This window comes from Balaenoptera borealis (genome assembly GCF_965194805.1).
Source record: "Balaenoptera borealis genome assembly, chromosome: 2".
NCBI lineage: Eukaryota > Metazoa > Chordata > Mammalia > Artiodactyla > Balaenopteridae > Balaenoptera > Balaenoptera borealis.
The window spans coordinates 172,524,457-172,539,677 of NC_138867.1; the positions used below are offsets into that span (position 1 = coordinate 172,524,457).

Here is a 15,221-nt window from a genome sequence, read left to right on the forward strand (position 1 = left end):
TCACACAGGGAGAGCAACAGTTGCAGGGCCCAGCTCTGGCTGCAGGGAGGTCCCAGACAGAGAGAACAGGGTGGGGCTGGGGCTCAGGGAAGGCAGTGGGGGGCAGGGCCTGGTGGAGAGGGAGGTGGGCAGCCCCTGGATCACCAGGGACCTGGTGTGGCCTGCTAGGCGAACATTTCAGCCTGTGGAGAAAGGTTTGGGAGGTGGGCCCAGAAGGAGGTGGGAGACCGTCCATAGAACAACAGACGGTAAGAGCCGGAACACGGTCTTGCAGTTGCAGCCTATGGGGAAGCTGGCAGTTGAGAGACCCTCAACAGGATGAGGGGTGCAAGGCTGGCCAGGGCCATGTGCTGAGCAGGGAAACCTTCTCAGGCCCGGGGCACTGGGGAGGCGCATGGATGGGCTAGGATGGCGGTGGGGCTGGGGTCATCTCCCCCAGAGCCTCCCCCGCCTCCAGTTATAGCCCTAGGCACCTGAGCCGAGCAACCCTTGTGGCTGCTGTCAACCCCAAGAATAATTCAGGAGGCTGCAAATAAGAAAATCGTGTATTTGAGGTCTTAAGAATTACAGTTCCGGAGACATAGATTCAGGTGAGCGCGAAAGAGTGTTCTGAGGAGGAGAAAGAGTCGGGCTTATAAAGACAAAAAGCCACGAGTTTGTTAAAGGTTGCCTGGTGAGGATGGTTTAACTCTGATGCAAGTCAGAAAATATTTGTTTTAGGTTAGGGGTCCAGTAAGTAGACAGAGTGTCACGAGTGTTTTTAGGGTAGGGGGTCTGATGAGTAGATAGGCTGTCACAAGTTTCTGGCAGATGACTTCATCGGGTCAGAAGGTCAGATTCCATCTAGGCTGAGACGTGCACAAGTCACACTTCCTTAATGGCCTCTTGGTTCCATTTTTAGAGAGCTCTCTTAGCAATACTGACTCCATTGTGAATTTCCTTTCATGTAATTTAACCTTATCAGCATGTCGTGGCAACAGAGGCTCAGTCATGTGGGCCAAGTCACCTGCTGCAGCTTTCTGATTATTTCCTCAGGAGGGTCCCCAGCAGGGGGCATTCTTGGATCGGGTGGAGCCACTTCTCCTTAAGGCTTTTAAATTTGTCCTCACCTATCCTTCAAGGTCGTGCCAGCCCCTCCCTCTGTGGCTGGAGGGCAGGTCCTGGAAGAGCAGGGTTGGTCCGGTGAAGACGGACACTGCAGTTCCATCAGTCCCCTGGTATTCCTCAACCCTGTTGCGCGCTAGGCTTCCTAGCACCTGTGGGTGGGCCGCAGGGGAGAAGGCGCCTGGTTCCCTGAGCACGCGCCATCTGATTCGGCTCCTCAGGGAGACAGGCCCTGAGCAGCCGGGCAGCGCATTCTGTCCCAGATGGCGGAAGCGGATGCCATGTGCTTCTGGCAGGGCCCTGGGCAGGAGGACTGTGGGGCTGGGCATCAGATGGGGCCAGGAAGATGCTGCCCAGGCCGGCCCACACGCAGGGCTCAGATGGCTTTGGGTTCTGCCCGGTGTGCGTCAGCTCCAGGCAGCTCCTCCCCAAGCCGAGGTGAGAAAGTGATGTTTGGGATCAGGCAACCCAGGGAGTAGAGGCCCCAAGGAAAAGGAAAAGGGTAACTGAGGCACCAGAAGCTGGGTCTGGCGCCAAGTGATACACCTTAAGCGGTCTCTCAGGCAGCTCAAATGATAATGATAATAGGTGGGTGCAAAGCCCCCCCCCCAAGCTCCCAACAGACACACACACACACACACACACACACACACACACACACACACACACACGCAGCTCAAATGATAATGGTAATAGGTGGGTGCAAAGCCCCCCCAAGCTCCCAACACACACACGCCACACACACACACACACCACACACACACACACACACACACACACACACACACACACACACACACCACACACACCCCTACTGTAACATCTGTTGTGACTCCTTCCTGGGTTGGGGGCATGTGCAGGCGGGAGCTACCCACCCACCGTTAACAATAGCATTGTTCTCTGAATGCTCCCCCAGCCTTGCTGGAGAGGGCTCCAGGTCAGCCCCTGAGGAAGCTTCCTCACCCTTATGTCCTATGGGGCAGAGGGATGGGCATCTGTTTAGCCCACCCTTCTGCGTGACACTGTTCCCCTAGTCTGGCCCTGCTGTCCCAGCCCTGCCCTGTGATCGCCTCTGACCCTGACAGGTGTGGCGGCCTCCACCTGTCAGGCAGGTGGTTCAGCTCAGCCTCCCTGTGGCCCCCACTCTCGAGGCCCCCCCTGGCCATCTTCATCCCCCTATGCCGCAGGCCCACTCCTGGGTCCTATGCCCACCCTCGTGCCTGCCCCTGACTCTTGCTCAGGCTGTGCATCCCTCCTGTGGCCAGAGGGTGCCTTCCTGGGCAGGCTGGCATGCTGGGTGGAGGGCTTGGGCTCAGCCAGGCCAAGCTGAGGCCCACTGACCCCTGTGTGGAAACGGGGGCACCCTCTCTCATTGGCACCCAGACCTGGGTCCTGCAGGGTGAACTCGCAGACATGTCCCTGCACCCCCTGCCCTGGGGAGGCACAGGAGAAGCTAGTGGAGGGGACACATGGGTGTGGGAACCAGCTCGGCTGGTTCAGGGGCAGCCAAGTGACAGCCTCACGCAGCCAGTGCCGGAGCAGGAGTGGGGACCACAAAGGTTTGCCACAGGCTGGACCCCAACGGTGTCTTGGGTGCCAGGTCAGTCTGACCCTAAGCCTCAAGGCGGAACACCCCAGGAGGCCTGTCTTGTGTGGGATGTGGGTGGTGGGAGTGTAGACTAAACCCTCATGTATGTGCCTGTTGGGCTGCATTCTGGGGGGGCCACAGCCTCTTCAAAGATGACAGCCGGGTGGGGGTGGGCTCCATCCATTGGTGGGAATTGCACCTCGTGCTGGAGTATAAAACCACAGAAGGGCTCAGCAAACTGCTGATCCACTGGGTGGGCTGCTTTCCTCTGAGAGAGGCACAAAAATAAGCACTCAGGATATGCTTCAAAGCGATAAAATTGCTTCTAAGTTAGGGGGAGGGGGAGGCCAGCTGGAAGAATTTCCCAGGGGAAAAGGACCGGACTGTAGCTTTGGTTGACTGCAGCCCAGGCAGGCCTCGAGCCCTGTGGACAGTCTTGTGTCACAGTCCCTGGCCTCTCAAGCCACCAGCTCCGGGGCTGCCCCTCTGATCCTGCAGTCCCATCTCTGGTGTGGAGAACAGGAGGATGGGGAGGGGGGGTGGCTCAGACCAGGGACCGGAGCCTGCAGAGCCTGCGACTCCATCCACAGGGAGAGGCGTGGACAGGAGCCAGGGCTTTCCCTGCTGGCTGTCTGTCTTTGTCCTGTAGGGCCGGAGACCGGGATACCCCCGGGACTCGATTATCCAGGGGTCACCGGTTTTCAGCTTAGTGATCTTTTACACGAGGTCAGTGGAGGCGGCAGAGGCTCTGGACGAGTTGCCCAGGCTTTGCCCTGCAATGAATCTGTCCTTTGGGGTGCTTGCTGAAAACGTACCCATGATGCCATCTCTGCACGGCTGTGCTTTGGGGACACACACCATGCTGCCTCGCCACTTCTCCCACGGGCCGAGGGCACTCCTGGCTCCAGCTGGACCCCTGAGGTAGCCAGACAGCACTTGCCCAGTGCTCATGCCTCCTTTGCGGGTCCTGGCTCCCGCTACGTGGCCTCAGCAATCCTCTCCACGCAGCGTCCCCTCCAGGGCCTTCAGACAACAAGGCATCAACCTTTTGAGGATCTCACCGTGGACACACGAGCTGTGGACTCAGGAATTATGCGTTTGCTCTTTGTAGGTTTAAATGGGACCTGCAGCAGCTCAAGTGTTCCCACGTCGACCTCGGAGACGCCCGACTACTTGCTGTGAGTACTTCCCTTGCCGGCTGCGCCTCTCCCCTCCCAGCCCCTGCCCTGCAGGTTAGCAGAGGCAGAGCTGACCCCAGGCCATGTATGTGAATTCCTGGCCCAGTCGGCTTGAGGTCAGGGCTGCTTCCTGGGTGGGAGCGGCCGCAAGGCTGTGGGCACTTCCAGGCTCTCTCCTGCCGCCCCCTGAGCCCCTCCTGCCCCTCTCTCTGGTCTCCCCAGAAAATACGCCACTATCTCCTCCTCGGAGCAGCGCCAGAGCTACAAAAACGACTTCAATGCTGAGTATAGCGAGTACCGAGACCTGCACGCCCGCATCGAGCAGATCACACGGCGCTTCACGCAGCTCGATGCCCAGCTCCGGCAGCTCTCCCAGGGCTCCGAGGAGTACGAGGTAGAGCCCTGCCTACACACATCCAACGGCTCTGCCCGGTGCTGGCATCCTTGGGCATGTTCCCTTGTATTCTGGGCTGAGGTCCCTGCTCGCCCCTCTTTCCCACTCCCCAAGTGGTTTAGGCCTGTCCCTGGAGCTCAACGTCCTCAGCAGTGGGGCCGGTTGTGACTGACTCCACAGGTGGGAGATGACCCGCGGGGGCGGGGGCGGTGTTCCGAGCAGTGGAGACAGCGGGGAGCAGCGGGCTAGGGTGCCTGTGTCTCCACCTCTGAGAGCGTCTGGGGTCCTCTCTGCAGCCCACTACCCACATCACACGAGAATTCTCAGTCCCCCAGCCAGGAGGGGCTGGGCCAGGCCACACCCCACGTCCCATCAGAGCTGTCACAGACACGGTGGGAGGGGATGGAGGGTCCTTGGGGTCCCCCCACCACAACCCTCTTCCTCTGGCCAAGGGCACCTGGGTTCCCCAAGCCATCCCATGTGGGAGCTCACTGCAGGGGGCTTGGTCACCAGCCCTGGGACACCACCCCTCCCCCTTGTGCCACCTTTCAGAGCTGGTTACCTGACTGCAGGGCCAGCCCTGATTAATCATGGTGTTGGGGTCCATCTCCCCTGGTGGAGGCCACTTTGGTTTCCAGAGGAGATGACTCGTGATTGGGGCAGAGCAATGGGGCCTCTGAGGGTCTAGGACAGAAAATCCCCAGGGTATCCCCGTCCTCTCTCCTCCGTGCATGCCCCACAGGGACACTCCCCAGGTGGTCAAGGGGCCTCTGTGCTTGGCCTTGAACGGTGCACAGGCCAGCTGGGTGTGAGGGAAGGAGGCCGTCCCATCTGCTCTTTGCCTCCTCCCGCGGCTCTGGCCAGCCTGCCCCTCCTACCGCGTGGCCTCGTGCTTGTCCCTGAGGCTGGGCCCCTGCCCCTCGCTCCCCTGGCCCAGCTTCCTCCCCCACCTCCTGCCCTGCTCATTCCCCAGCCTGCCGCCTGCCCCTCCTCTGTGCTCCCTCACGCCATCACGCCATGCTGAGGCCATTGTCCCCCAGCATGCGGTGACCTTACAGGTCGCAGGTTATCAGGGAGAAGGGGCCACTCAGTTGGGGTGTCCTGCAGGTAGTGCATTGTTCGCTTTCTCTTTTGTTTTTCCTCCAGACTACTCGTGGGCAGATTTTACAGGAGTATCGAAAAATCAAAAAGGTGAGTGTCCATCCCATTGTGGGGGGTAGGTGGGGTGGGCTCAGAAGAAGCTGTTTCAAGATGAGTGGCGCCAAAGTCTGGGAGAGGAGGGAGGGAGGAAGGGCCTCGCTGGGCTGGTCTCAGGCCCTCGGAGTAGCCCCTGCCCCTGGTCACAGCTGAGGAGCTGAACCTGTCCTGTGAGCTTGGGTGCAGCCCCTCCCCGGGCACCCCTGCAGCCCCCACCCCCGCTCTCCCAATGTTTGATGGGCACAGCCCCAGGTCCTTTCCGCCCCCCTCAGAGGTCCAGGGGAGGAGCCGTAGTTCCCTGCCCCCATCCTGGCCCCATCTGAGTCCTTAGCTGCTAGAGTCTGGGAGGAACGCCCAGCCTCCTGGGCTCAGGCCGTCTCCTTGGGAGCACCAAGCCCCCAGCCTCGGGCTCCCTGAGAGTCTCCTGCGATGTGGTTCCACAACAGCAGCTCTCGTTCCTGAGGGCCACGTGTGCCAGGGCGGCTCTCTGCCAGCCAGGCCCCGGCCCAGCGTGGAAGCTTCATGACCTGTCTTGCCTCAGCCTCTCACCCTGGCTGTGACCGTTTCCCAGGGTGGAGCCGAGGGACAGAGCAGGGGTCCCCGTCACGGCATGGAGAGCTCAGGCTGCAAGCAGGGCGAGTGGGAACCTGGGGCAGCCAAGCGGGGCAGCTCAAGTTCGGGTTGGGCTCTCAGCCTTGGCCGTGTGGGCGAGTCTCAGCCTGGCCGCTCTCTTACAGACCAACACCAACTACAGCCAGGAGAAGCACCGCTGCGAGTACCTGCACAGCAAGCTGGCCCACATCAAGAGGCTCATCGCTGAGTATGACCAGCGGCAGCTGCAGGCCTGGCCTTAGCCCAAGGCCACAGGGCAGGAGGTCCCACCCAGCCAGCCAGGCCAGCTCACCTCACCGGGCTGACCGTTCTGGATGGTGGGGGAGCTGGGGGCGAGGGGGAGCTGGACGAGGAAAAAAGAGATTTATTTGAAAAAATAAACGTGAGGAAGACGCATTCATCTGAGCCAGGAACGCCGGCTTTCAGGGGAGTCCCTGCAGCCCTGGCACCCACAGGTCACACAGACCCAGGTGGGGTGTCCAGCTCCCCCGGGGCCCCACACACCTCCTGAGCAGCCTCCCCACCCAGGATGGGCTCCCCAAGAAGCCCACCTCCTCGCCAGCCACCCCCCGCCCCCCAGGGGCTTCAGCTTCCTGTCAGTGAAAGACTCCAAGGCCGGCCTGCCTGCCCGCCTTTTCTAGTTTTATACAGACAGCCACTTTTAGCTACTGCTTATGAGACTTGAGTCTATTTTTATACGAAAGAGAAAGCATCTTTTTTCTAAACCTGTGCCTCCCCTCCTTGGACGCCCAGGGTCTAGGCGCTGCCCTGTGTCCTTTCTACAGTATTACAGATGCTCGGGAAGTTCGGCGTTGTTTCTGCGAGCTCCAGGGCTCCCAGGAGAGAACCCGTGGGGGGCGGGCAGGGGTGCCTCTCCCACGCTGGTCTCCCTCACACACAGCCTCTCCTTTGCTCTAAGGGGGCGGGCAGGGCAGTGCGACCCCCGCAGCTCTATTTGGAAAACTCCAGCTGGTCCAGGAGCAGCTGCTGGGAGCCACCAGGCCCACCCTGCTATTCCAGGCCCTCAGCTGTCAGGGGTCACTGGGAGTTTCTGTGCTTGTAGCCCGCGCTCTGCGGCAACAGTGTCGGATTTTATTTTACTGTCTTCTCAATTCTCCCCTTTGCTGCTGCTCTTCATTTCGCACTGTTGAGACCAAGTGGTCTCCATGCTGTTGACCTCGCTCCGCCCCTCAGCCCACTTGTGGGTCCTGGGGTCGTCTTTGCAGAGCCACCACGGGGTTTGCACTCAGGGAGGGGCTGGGGGGTCGATAGAGCCGGGGGTGGGGGGGCGGGGGCAAGAGTGAGCTCGGAAAAGGCGCTGGATCCACCCATTTTGGGGGTGCTGGCCCGAGGACACCCCAATTGCTGCTTAGTCACTGTGCCTAGTCTAATGCCCCCAAGGGCGTCAGGGGGCGTGCGTGTTTGTGTGTGAGGGACCCCCGGGCGCGGTGGGGTCTAAAGCGAGCGTTCACATGAATTTGGAGCCGCGTTCAGCGAAGCCACAACTGGGGAAGGTCATGGGGGTGGTTGCAGCCCACAGCCCAGGGGTCACGGGGGGCGGAGGTGCTGCCAGGAGCAGTAGCGAGGGAGAGCGGAAATGCTCACGTAGACACGTCTAGTTTTCTGAGCTGTGGCGGTGTCTCCTAATGGCTTCCCAAAGAGCAGGCACGCCTGCAGTGTGCCCACCCCACCCCAGAGTCTCTGTGGGACCCCTGGGGTGCCTGGAGTGCCGAGGATGCTGATCCTTTCTGTTTCAACAGCTGTTGTTTTGTTTCTCATTTGGGATGGAGAGGGGGAAGGGCTGAGCAGACCCTGGGACCCCAGGTTCCCCCGACAGCCATCTTGTACTCAGCCTGGACTGCAGACTCAGGTGAAATGGGATCACTCAAGGAGGCCCCACCCTGGAGGGCCGAGCCGCCCTCTGCCCTGGGATCCAGTTCAAGGGACTCTCAGTTGAATTTCCTCCTCCTCGTTGTTTTTTGTTGTTGTTGTTTATTTTCTCCTTTTAAGGAATCATGAAGCTAAGAAAAGTTTTGTGCTTTGGGGGTTGATGGACAAAAGTTCTAGCTGATTAAATATGGTCTAACTTATTGATACTGTTTTTTTTTTTTTTTTCCTTTTAATATTGTACTGTGGAGAAAAACTTTTGAGCCATGGAGTTGGTGTTTACAAGAACTTTTCACTTTTGCCAAAATGTTACAATTGAAAGGCATCTGCATCTTTAGTTTCCTAATATTTTCTTAAAAGATCTAGTGTCCTTTTTGTACACTAAACAGGTGAATGCTGATTTTTTTCAACCTACAATAAATTTCACTGAACTGAACCTGTCGGCCCAAGCTGGGAGTGTATGTGTCATTCCCCGGGGGTGGGCGGCTGGTTCCGTGTTGGGGGTGGGCTGGGGTGAGGAGGCAACCTGGCCATGGGGCGGCCATGGTGATGGGCAGGGCACAGGCTAGTACTGGGCAGAGAAAGCATCCTGGGCAGCCTGCCAGAGCCACTGCCCAGGAATGAGGCCGGCAGGTGGAGGGCTGAGCTGAGGCGGAGGGCCCTGCAGGTGCCAGAGCAGGCGGCCAGACAGCCTGGTCATGGGTGAGAAATGTCAAGAGATGGGAGGTGGAAGCAGCGGGGAGCCATGGCCGGTGTATGAGCAGGGCAGTGCCCCCATGGAGTGCGCAGGGTGGGCTTAGCCAAGCAGGGGGGTCCCCAGGGCTCCCACGGGGCCAAAGCCCCCAGTAGAGGGGCCACATGGGGCAAAGGGAGTGCCCTTATTTGGGGTAACAAGCTGTGACTGACGAAACGGCGATGAGTAACGGCACTGCTTGATTATTCCTCCCGGGCCACACGCTGGGGTGGGGGGGGTCCCCTTGCCCCCCCCATGGGGACAGGGACACCAAGGCCCAGTGGAGCCCTACAGGCTCAGGACACCAGCCGGATGGCCATCCTTGCCCCTTGTTCTAGGTGAGGAGCGGAAGGCAGGGGGCAGGTTCTACCCTCCAAGGACACAGTGTGGGGGGAATGTTTATTTTAGGAAGGAAAAACAGACAAAGAATAAGACCAGGATTAAAGGGGTCCAGGGGTCAGGGACTGTGGGCCTTAGCCTCTCTGGTGGCTCTGCTGGCCAGTGGCCTTGGCCTGAGTTCTGAGGCAGCCCAGGAATCTGAGGGGCACGGGAGGGGAGGTCAGGCAGGCCCTGCGGGGCAGAATGTACCCTGCTACCCAGGCGGCCTGGCCGCGCTGTTCTAAGGAGTAACAATGTCCCTGCCGCCACAGCCCCGGGCCCAGGGCCGACACCTGCCTCCTTTGGCCTCCCACGCCTCAGCCTCACGTTGCCCACCTGCCTCCCCAAGCCTCCCCCACGGCCCCCACGCTGCCCTATGGCACCATGGCCACAGGCGGTTCCCTGACCATCCTTCCCAGAGCCGATGGCACCTGAGTCCAGTCCCTCAGGGGCCCAGAAGGGTCTTCCCACCCTCACGACCTGCACCGTGGCCAAGGGGCTTGGGGTCGTCCACCGGCCCCTGCCACTTGCCGGACAACATCCTGCACCCAGATTCTGCAGCCCCTCCTGTGCACCGGGCTCCATCCGGGCGCTGGCACTCAGCAGTGACCTTGACAGCTCTGCCCTTGCCCTCGGAAGCCTGCGGTCTGGTGGGATCGGGGGTCTCCAGTCGCTCACTGCTCACCCCCAGGCAGCACACTCACCCCGTGTCACACACCTAGGCGGTCCCTGCAATGGCCTTACAGCACCAACTGACGGCTTGGAATCAAAGCAGCCACGTCCCTCCCAGCTGCCCCAACACTGACCCTCCAGGGATCCTGCCCGGGTCCGCTCTGCCCCCACCACCCTCCTGCCAGCACCTCCCACAGGTTGTCCTGTGAGTGCTGGGGTTTCCCAGGGCTGGGTCTTTGGGGACATTTCTGTACCCATTCCTGTCACACACGGCCTGAAGGCGCAGCCTCGCAGATTCTCCGACACCAACTGGAGGTTCAACAGTTCCATTACCAGGTCTGGCATCAGACGCCACAGGTGAAGGGGCTCAGGTCCCCACTTCAGACACCTGCCACAAGTCCCTGGCCACCCAGACTTCTGACCAACCCGCTATAAATCAGGGGTTCCCTCCCGCCCCCTCAGAGGTTTGGTGAGTTGCTAGAATGGCTCACAGTGCTGAGGAAAACACTTCAACAGCCGAATGGAGGAGAAGCCAAGAGCAGGGTGTGGGGAATGGTACAGGGCTGCCATGACTTCTCCAGGTGTGCCACCCTCCCAGCACCTCCATGTGTTCCCCTGAATCCTGTTGTTTTAGGGGTTTTTTTTAACAGAGGTTCCATTACATAGGCATGATTGAGTAAATCGCTGGCCGTCGGTGATTTTTTTTTTTTTTTTTCTAATTTTTGGCCGCACCGTGCAGCATGCGGGATCTTAGTTCCGCGACCAGGGATCTAACCCTCGTCCCCTGCAGTGGAAGGGCGGAGTCCTAACCACTGGACCACCAGGGAAGCCCTTGGCCATTGGTGACTGAACTCAATCTCCAGCCAGGAACCGGGGACAAAACCCAAATATTTATTGTAAGGAATTCCCTGTCCCCAGCCCTGAGGGTCTGCCCTGGTCCCCAAACTGCCTCCCTCTCCCTCACACCCAGCCCCTTTTCATCTGCCCCTGAAACCAGTCCCCCAGGTTTTTGCCTGGGCAGCTGCTCTTCAAATCGTTGATAGGAGATGTCTGAGTATCTCAAGACCCCTTCCAGCAGCCACCTCCTCCAAGCAGTCTGCCCTGCCCACCCCTGCCTCATAGGTCCCTCTGGCTGGGAGTGCCCCAAGTCCACTTTTGAATCCCCTACACTGGGTCCCCTTGACGGCAAAGCCTGGACCAGAGTCTTAGAGCCCCCATTCCCCAAGGCCAGGCTCTGACCGTTTCCTGCAAACGTTCCCAACGATCCACCTTTTGGGCCAGCTCCAGTGGTGGAAACTTTCCAGCCGGAGGAGGCCGCTTGTTTTGGAAAGTTCCTGGGGGAGCCGCCCCCGCCCGCCTGCCGAGTTCCCACGCTCCTTTATCACTGGGCGCTTAGAGGGGCTCAGTGCTGTGCAGGCCTAGCTCCTCCCAGCTGGCCGCCTCTGCCCTGCCCATCCCCTTCCCTCCCTTCCCCACAGAACAGTCTCTCCCCCTGCCCCCACTCCAGCCCGGCCCTATCAAGCCCTCCTGCCATAGGTGAGGACACCGAGGACTCGAGGACTCGCAGCCACCCCCGCTCCATGCGAGCCCTGTGGGGGTGGAGTGCCTGGTGGGTGCTGCTGCTCAGGAAGTGGGAGGAGGAGGCAGCCTGGACTGGAGGAGCGTCTCGCTTTGAAATCCGAATCCTGACTTGGTCTTCTGCCTCAGTGTCCCGTGCCTCAGTTTCTCCAGAGACAGCCCCCCGCCGGTCCCCCCGACGCAAAGAATGAGCTTCCTAGCCTAGCTCCCCCTCCTGCCTGCCTTGTGGTTGGGGCCTGGCGCTCACTTACAGCCTTAAAGTCCTCTTTTGTAAAATGGGGATAAGCGGCCGCGGGCCCTAAGTGAATCACACGCGCCAAGCTAGGGCCGGGGCGGGGGGGCGGGGAGGGGCTGCGGCCCACGTGACTGCACGGCCGGGGACCAGATAGCCGCGGAAGCTCCGGGCAGAAAGGCCTCGAACCCGAGCCCCACGGCCGGTGCGCGCCCTCCCCCCCACCCCGCGAGCGCCCCTCCTCCCCTGCGCGGGCGGAGCGAGGGGCGGGGCGGGGGTGGGGCCGCGGCTCTTTTCTCTGGAGTTCGCGCGCCCGGAGCCCTAGCTGTCCCCCGCTGTGCCAGCCGACTCCGCGCCGGTGAGTGCCGCCCCAGGAGGGGTGCAGGCTCCCCGGGGACCGAAGTCGGCTTGGCCCGGCCGGTTCTCGGGTCCCCTCTGACCTCCTGCCAACCCCGCGCCCCCAGCTCGTCGCGATGGAGGCCGCAACCGAGTTCGTGGTCGAGAGCCCCGACGTGGTCTACAGCCCCGAGGCCATCGAGGCGCACTACGAGTACCGGACGACGTGCGTCAGCCGCGAGGGCGGCGTCCTCAAGGTAAGCGAGGGACCGACTGGGCGGGCCATGGGGCTGGGGGAACCAGGGAGCCGGGAGGGAGCGGGAATTGCCCAACGTCTGCGACTCCCGCCCTGCAGTGAGGCGGGAGAGGCCTGCGGCCCCGCGGCTCACCGAGCTGCCCGCCCTCAGGTGCACCCCACGTCCACGCGCTTCACCTTCCGGACCGCCCGGCAGGTGCCCCGGCTCGGGGTCATGCTCGTCGGCTGGGGCGGGAACAACGGCTCCACGCTGACCGCTGCCGTGCTGGCCAACCGACTGCGCCTGTCCTGGCCCACGCGCACCGGCCGCAAGGTGGGGGGTCGGGCGAGGCTCGGTCGGAGAGAAGGCTTCGCAGGAATCCATGCGGAGGGGGAGGGGCTCTACGGAGGAGTGGGCCCGCAGTGGGCGGGGTTTCTGGCTGCGGGCGGACTCCGGGGAGGGGCTTCCGCGGGGGGGAGGGAACTCCTCAGGGGTCTTGCGGGGGCGGAGCCTAAGGTGTGGGAGGGCTTCGGGGTGGGACCTCCGGAGCGGAGTGGCTTCCGCCCAGGCTTGGAGCGCCAAGGGGAGGTGCCCAAAAGTAGGGCGGGGCTTGAGGGTGCCGAGAGGGGTCCTGGCCAGCTCGTGGCCCACGCCACGCCCACCCTTCACTCAGCCCCGTCTGCCCACCCCCCCAACCTAGGAGGCCAACTACTACGGCTCGCTGACGCAGGCGGGCACTGTTAGCCTGGGTCTGGACGCCGAGGGCCAGGAGGTGTTCGTGCCCTTCAGCTCGCTGCTGCCCATGGTGGCACCCGACGACCTCGTGTTCGACGGTGGGCGGGGCCCTGGGTCGGGGGTGGGGTGGGAGGCGGGGCCTAGAGGGGCCCAGGATTGGGGCCGGGCCGAGCTTGAGGGTCGCCCCCCCAGGCTGGGACATATCGTCGCTGAACCTGGCAGAGGCGATGCGGCGCGCACAGGTACTGGATTGGGGGCTGCAGGAGCAACTGTGGCCGCACATGGAGGCCCTGCGCCCGCGGCCCTCCGTCTACATCCCCGAGTTCATCGCAGCTAACCAGAGCGCGCGCGCCGACAACGTAATCCTGGGCACGCGCGCGCAGCAGGTGCAGCCCCTCCCCGCGTCCGTTACCCCTGCCACTTGTCCTCCCTCCCCACCACCTGTTACCCCTCTTTTGTCCCCATGCTCCCATCCCGAGGGTCCAGGTCCCACTTTGCACTTGGGGAACTGAGTGGCCCAGGCCTCCAGAGGTCGGGGGAGCCTGTACAACCTCCCCCCCTCCATCCCCCCCCCAGCTGGAGCAGATCCGTAGGGACATCCGCGACTTCCGGTCCAGCGCCGGGCTGGACAAAGTCATCGTGCTGTGGACAGCGAACACGGAGCGCTTCTGCGAAGTGGTCCCGGGCCTCAATGACACCGCTGAGAACTTGCTGCGCACCATCCAGGTGGGCGCGCCCAAGGGGTGGAGTAGGCTCAGGGCCAGCCCCCAAGGACTCTTCTGTGCTGACTGCTCGCCTCTGCCCGCAGCTGGGCCTGGAAGTGTCGCCCTCCACCCTCTTTGCCGTGGCCAGCATCTTGGAGGGCTGCGCCTTTCTCAATGGGTCCCCACAGAACACGCTGGTGCCTGGTGCCCTCGAGCTTGCATGGCAGCGCCGTGTCTTTGTGGGTGGAGACGACTTCAAGTCGGGGCAGACCAAGGTCAAGTCCGTGCTCGTGGACTTCCTTATCGGCTCTGGCCTCAAGGTGTGTGGGCCTGGGGGGCTGCTCAGCTCAGTATGGGGGGCGTGGACCCTGAGGTGTGGGCTTGTGTGCTGCGGGGCCTGCAGCTGCCGCGGGTCTCCTTGCCCCCGCAGACCATGTCCATCGTGAGCTACAACCACCTGGGCAACAACGACGGGCAGAACCTGTCGGCGCCGCCACAGTTCCGCTCCAAGGAGGTGTCCAAGAGCAGCGTGGTGGACGACATGGTGCACAGCAACCCAGTGCTCTACTCGCCGGGCGAAGAGCCCGACCACTGCGTGCGTGGGGCGCAGGCGCGGCAAGGGGTGGTGGGTGGGGTGGGGCGGTGCTCCCCACAGAGAAGGGCAGGGACCCGTGTGACCTCGTGCCGCCCCCCAGGTGGTCATCAAGTACGTGCCATACGTGGGCGACAGCAAGCGTGCCCTGGATGAGTACACATCGGAGCTGATGCTGGGCGGTACCAACACGCTGGTGCTGCACAACACATGCGAGGTGCGGGGCACGAGGGGGCAGGAGTGGGGCTGCCCACCAGCCCGGCCCACCTCCTGACCCGCTGGCCCCGCAGGACTCGCTCCTGGCCGCGCCCATCATGCTGGATCTGGCCCTGCTGACTGAACTGTGCCAGCGTGTGAGCTTCTGCACCGACATCGACCCGGAGCCGCAGAGCTTCCACCCGGTGCTGTCGCTGCTTGGCTTCCTCTTCAAGGCGCCGCTTGCGCCACCGGGCAGCCCAGTGGTCAACGCGCTCTTCCGCCAGCGCAGCTGCATCGAGAATATCCTCAGGTGTGCCCCGACCTTGGGGATCCCCACCTACGGCCCAGATGTCCACTGGCGGGGCTGTGCACAGGGCCTAGGGACTGCAGGGCAGTCTCGGGGTCTGGCCCCGCTGAGCCGTGACCATCTCCCAGGGCCTGCGTGGGGCTCCCGCCGCAGAACCACATGCTTCTGGAACACAAGATGGAGCGCCCTGGCCTCAAGCAAGTTGGGCATGTGGCCACCGCCTGCCCCGTGCCTTGCAAGAAAGGATCAGCGCCAACTGCCCCCAATGGCTGTACTGGTGATGCCTATGGGCACTCACAGGCTGAGGCACCCCAGATGCCCACCACCTAAGGCCATGGCCATACAGCTCCCCTGTAACTCCTGCCCCCATTGCTCCTCAGCACCCGACCCTTCCAGGCCCCCTTAAGACAGACAATAAAGCCAGTGCCACTATGAGCCACACCTGTGGATTCTTGGTACCTGCGACCTAACCCTAACGGCCCTCAATACCAGCCACATCTCCCTTTTCCACCAGGTGGACTTCTACCTACCCTTCCAAACTCTGCTGTCCCAACTCTCAG

At 62.0% G+C, this 15,221-nt stretch overlaps 2 protein-coding genes across 4 annotated transcripts in view; both read left to right on the forward strand.

Annotated features, from left to right (window-relative positions):
* ELL (elongation factor for RNA polymerase II) overlaps positions 1-8,396 on the forward strand; it is an 81,170-nt gene extending 72,774 nt beyond the window's left edge. For both annotated transcript variants that reach the window (XM_082381332.1, XM_082381333.1), the window contains 4 exons: positions 3,804-3,870; positions 4,093-4,264; positions 5,411-5,455; positions 6,199-8,396. In XM_082381332.1, coding sequence (XP_082237458.1) covers positions 3,804-3,870; positions 4,093-4,264; positions 5,411-5,455; positions 6,199-6,315 — 401 coding nt within the window. In that variant the 3' untranslated portion in view covers positions 6,316-8,396. The remainder of the gene's footprint in view (positions 1-3,803; positions 3,871-4,092; positions 4,265-5,410; positions 5,456-6,198) is intronic.
* A 3,308-nt stretch (positions 8,397-11,704) lies between these two features.
* Positions 11,705-15,096, forward strand: ISYNA1 (inositol-3-phosphate synthase 1). Of its 2 annotated transcripts, none has more exons than XM_082382991.1 (11): positions 11,705-11,911; positions 12,018-12,146; positions 12,297-12,458; positions 12,826-12,958; positions 13,053-13,246; positions 13,437-13,586; positions 13,669-13,884; positions 13,995-14,159; positions 14,260-14,373; positions 14,447-14,664; positions 14,790-15,096. In XM_082382991.1, the coding sequence occupies exons 2-11, from the start codon at positions 12,027-12,029 to the stop codon at positions 14,989-14,991; spliced, it is 1,674 nt and encodes a 557-aa protein (XP_082239117.1). In that variant the 5' UTR covers positions 11,705-11,911; positions 12,018-12,026; the 3' UTR covers positions 14,992-15,096. The 2 variants fall into 2 exon arrangements, with proteins under 2 accessions (XP_082239117.1, XP_082239118.1); XM_082382992.1 differs by having other exon boundaries at positions 11,711-11,911; positions 12,245-12,458.
* The last annotated feature ends 125 nt before the right edge of the window (positions 15,097-15,221 follow it).